Source organism: Pteropus vampyrus, unplaced genomic scaffold, assembly GCF_000151845.1.
Source record: "Pteropus vampyrus isolate Shadow unplaced genomic scaffold, Pvam_2.0 Scaffold172, whole genome shotgun sequence".
NCBI classification, from domain to species: domain Eukaryota; kingdom Metazoa; phylum Chordata; class Mammalia; order Chiroptera; family Pteropodidae; genus Pteropus; species Pteropus vampyrus.
In genome coordinates, this window is record NW_011888953.1 from 1,371,247 (window position 1) to 1,374,743 (window position 3,497).

The 3,497-nt window shown below is 40.9% G+C and overlaps 1 protein-coding gene and 1 non-coding gene across 2 annotated transcripts; both read left to right on the top strand.

The window, feature by feature from the left end:
* Positions 1-229: 229 nt before the first annotated feature.
* Positions 230-2,880, top strand: RPL37 (ribosomal protein L37). The gene is made up of 4 exons (XM_011370683.2): positions 230-389; positions 1,015-1,150; positions 1,406-1,490; positions 2,762-2,880. Exons 1-4 carry the CDS (start codon positions 387-389, stop codon positions 2,829-2,831), a joined length of 294 nt encoding a protein of 97 aa, XP_011368985.1. The 5' UTR covers positions 230-386; the 3' UTR covers positions 2,832-2,880.
* On the top strand, positions 2,600-2,680 carry LOC111746044. Its single transcript, XR_002782891.1, has one exon. It is a non-coding gene; the product is annotated as a small nucleolar RNA SNORD72 (small nucleolar RNA).
* Positions 2,881-3,497: the final 617 nt, after the last annotated feature.

Sequence of the window (3,497 nt, forward strand, 5' to 3'; positions counted from 1 at the left end):
CCGGAAGCGCTGAGTAGGCACGGGTACCACCGGGAGCGGCAACTTCTCCATCAGCTCGAAGACCAGAATCTACAATGTGGATACAACTCAAACTGAAAACGCCCAAAGCGCCAGGATCAGGAGGAGTAGGTACAAGAGAAGAATCAGTACCAGCAGCAAAGCTCAGACGCAAGTTCTGGCCCCGCCCTCCTGCCGGGAGCGGAAACCCGTATTGGCCCCGCCTGGCTCGGATCCTCCTCTCTACTCCACCCACACTGCGGCGGCGGACTCTTGAGAACGAAGCACCGCGCCCCTCCGGAAGTACTTCCCTGGGCGGAAGCTTCTGAGCGTGATATAGCGGAAGTGTTTTCTCTTCCGTCCTCTTTGGTGTCGGCTGCAGAAGCGAGATGGTGAGTGTTTTGCAACGTATCGATCAATCCCCTTCCATCCTCCTTTTCTGCGGTGCGTTCTTTCCTATTCATGGGGGTATCGGCAAGGTCTCGATAAGGGGAGCGAGTGGGCAAGAAAGGGGCATGCTGTGGCCCTCAAGAGCCAGAAGAATGGCCCCTAACTGTGCCAGGACTGCCGAGCTTGCAGTCGTGGAAGTGGAGCTGCTTTAGGTCCCTTGCTTCGATCTGGCCTTGGGGGAGTACTCACAGCCCTGCCCTTGGATGAAGCTTGGTTTGGGAATGTTGGGCTAATGTGTAAGCAAAGGAATTTGGTGATGGTCGTGCCTGGCAGAATCCTTAGGTTTTGGGGTAAGGGTAGGTAGGAAAACCACATTATGTCGACTTTGGCTTTACGCCTCTTTTTTAAAAATTAATGTAGCAGATTTAAAAACAGCAACTTTTGCGGAAGGCTTTAGATAAATGTGAAATGCCGGTAGTGGTTTCTGAGTTAACATTTAAGAAAAGTTAGAAACGTCTCCCACAGTTTCAGCCCTTATGACTGGCTTTAAATCTTTTCTGTAGTTTCTTTACCTGAAATGTATATTAACTGTTGGATTTCAGAATTGTTTATCCCCTTAATTTACAGACGAAGGGAACGTCATCATTCGGAAAGCGTCGCAATAAGACACACACATTATGCCGCCGCTGTGGCTCTAAGGCCTACCACCTTCAGAAGTCTACCTGTGGCAAATGTGGCTACCCCGCCAAGAGGAAGAGAAAGTGTAAGTTGAATGTTTTTTCAGGCCGACTGTTAGGTATTGGAATGGATCTTGAAGTTAAGAGTAGTCTTGTTTGCATTTTACCTGAGTGAGGCATGGCTTTTGGACATTTTTTGGCGCCTAAGGTAGAATTGTGCATCTGTGTGCCAATGAAACTGCTTTAAAACACAAGGAAGGCACTTAACTATATTGTCTGACAGTTCCTACAAGGTGTCTGGGAAAAATCATTTAAAACCATACCTGAATTATTTGTTTTAGATAACTGGAGTGCCAAGGCTAAAAGACGAAATACCACTGGGACTGGTCGAATGAGACACCTAAAAATTGTATACCGCAGATTCAGGTACAGTTTTTGTTTTGATTATAATTGGTTCTATGAGCTTAGATAAGATTCATGTCATTTATTTCCTGATTGGAAATAATACTATCATGATTAGTGGGGCTAATTTGTTGGAAGGAATTTTCTTCTGCCACCATAACCTTCAGGTCTGTTAATGTACATTTTCTTAATCTTTCAGCAAACAAAAATGAGTTATAAATGTCTAGGGCGTAGTTTGAGCTAGATCCCTCAAAATGTGATATTAGTAATATCTACTTTCTTACTAAAATTTGTCAAGACTGATGTCTGGAGTCAGGCGTTCGGTGTTGTGGTTTTGGGCAAGTCTGCTATAGATTTGATCATAGTTGCTGTTGTGTTTATATGAAAAAGAAATATTATGGTTTTGTTACTTAAAGTCCAGCTTGAGAGTTTGTTAGGAATGCAGAAATTTCAGCCCCAACCTAGACTTATAAACTATTTTAACAGTAGCTTTTAAAAGGTTAACCCATCTAAGGTCTCAGCTGAGATAATTCCTTGAAGGGGGCTGTCTTATGCAATATCTAGCAGAATTCCTGGTCTCTACCCACTCAATTCAAGATTTTCTAATTTTGAAAGATCACAAAGTAGTTAAAGGCTTTGTAAACAACAATGCTAGATGTATTTGTGTTCATGTAGTGAGGTGACCTTTCTCTTTTGCACTTAGAACCATTATATGGTAGCATAGACTTAGTAATGAGTATTGAGTGGTCTGCTAGTATAATGTAAGAGCACAAACTAAAGCTAGAGATTAACTTTCTTGTGCTTCAATTCACGAATCTTTTTAAGGGGGATAACAGTACACTTTCCTGAGAGAAGGTATGAATATTAAATGAGTGGAAATGTAAAGCATAGTCAAGTGGTTTAGAAAATGTCTGTCATTAAACATACTTATTGTTTTTCCTTGGTTAAAGGAAAGTAAGAGTATCTGACTCGGACCCATTTTCACAAATAACTTTAAGTCTCTTAACCTGCAGTGGGGAAATACCAGCCCAGTGATCAGTACAAATTGAGGAGGGTTTTTTTTGTTTTTGTTTTAATTGTATTAACTGTATCTCTAATGGATATCTTGAAGCGAAAAGTAAATAAAATGTTGCAGCTTATCAGTGATGTTGTAAAAATAAATGTCTGAACATATGAATTCAATATTGATTTCAGCCATTTAACTGAGATAAGCTCGTTAAAATCTGTTTTAGCAAAAATTAAAGTACGTATACGATGTTGCTGAAGTAATGGTTCTTGTTTTTAACATGGTGCAGGCATGGATTCCGTGAAGGAACAACACCTAAACCCAAGAGGGCAGCTGTTGCAGCATCCAGTTCATCTTAAGGATTTCAGTGATTAGTCACACAATAAACATTTTGGTTTTAAAAGAGAATCTGGTGTGCTAAGGTATTTTTAATAGGCCTGTAGTGATTTACTTGAAAAGTGACTTGGACTGGGTTGTGGGACTGGTTAAGAGAATGAGAAACAAGCAGATTTCCAGGACTACTTTAAGCAGACAACACTGAAAGATGATGTAAAATATATGCTAAGTTAAAGTAGCACAGCTCATGTGATATATATATATGGATAGTTAAAATGGTAAGAGTAAATGAAAGAGCATAGCTTAATTCCTTTGGTGATGTTCATGTGCTATAGGCTAATGACTTTGGGGAATGATTGTCAATCCCATACAATACCATAGGGCTTGGGGTACCATTGAGAACTTGGATAGGAGTTGAGTGAGTTCTGTTTTGGAAAGGTGAACTTAAATCATCCCAGTATCCAAAGCGTTTGCTTGGCACTTAACATGTAGGCTGTATGAGGTTTTAAATGGCCAGTTAAGTAAAAAAAGCAACCTGCTAGATGTGTAAGAAAGTCTAGGGCCACATGCAGATGCAGTGGATTGAGTAGGGAGTAAAGCCCGACTGAAGGCAATGATAAATTGGTCCCTGGTCGAATTTTTTTAACCCTCAACTGGGTGATCATTAATTTTCCTGAGTTAAAGTGCCA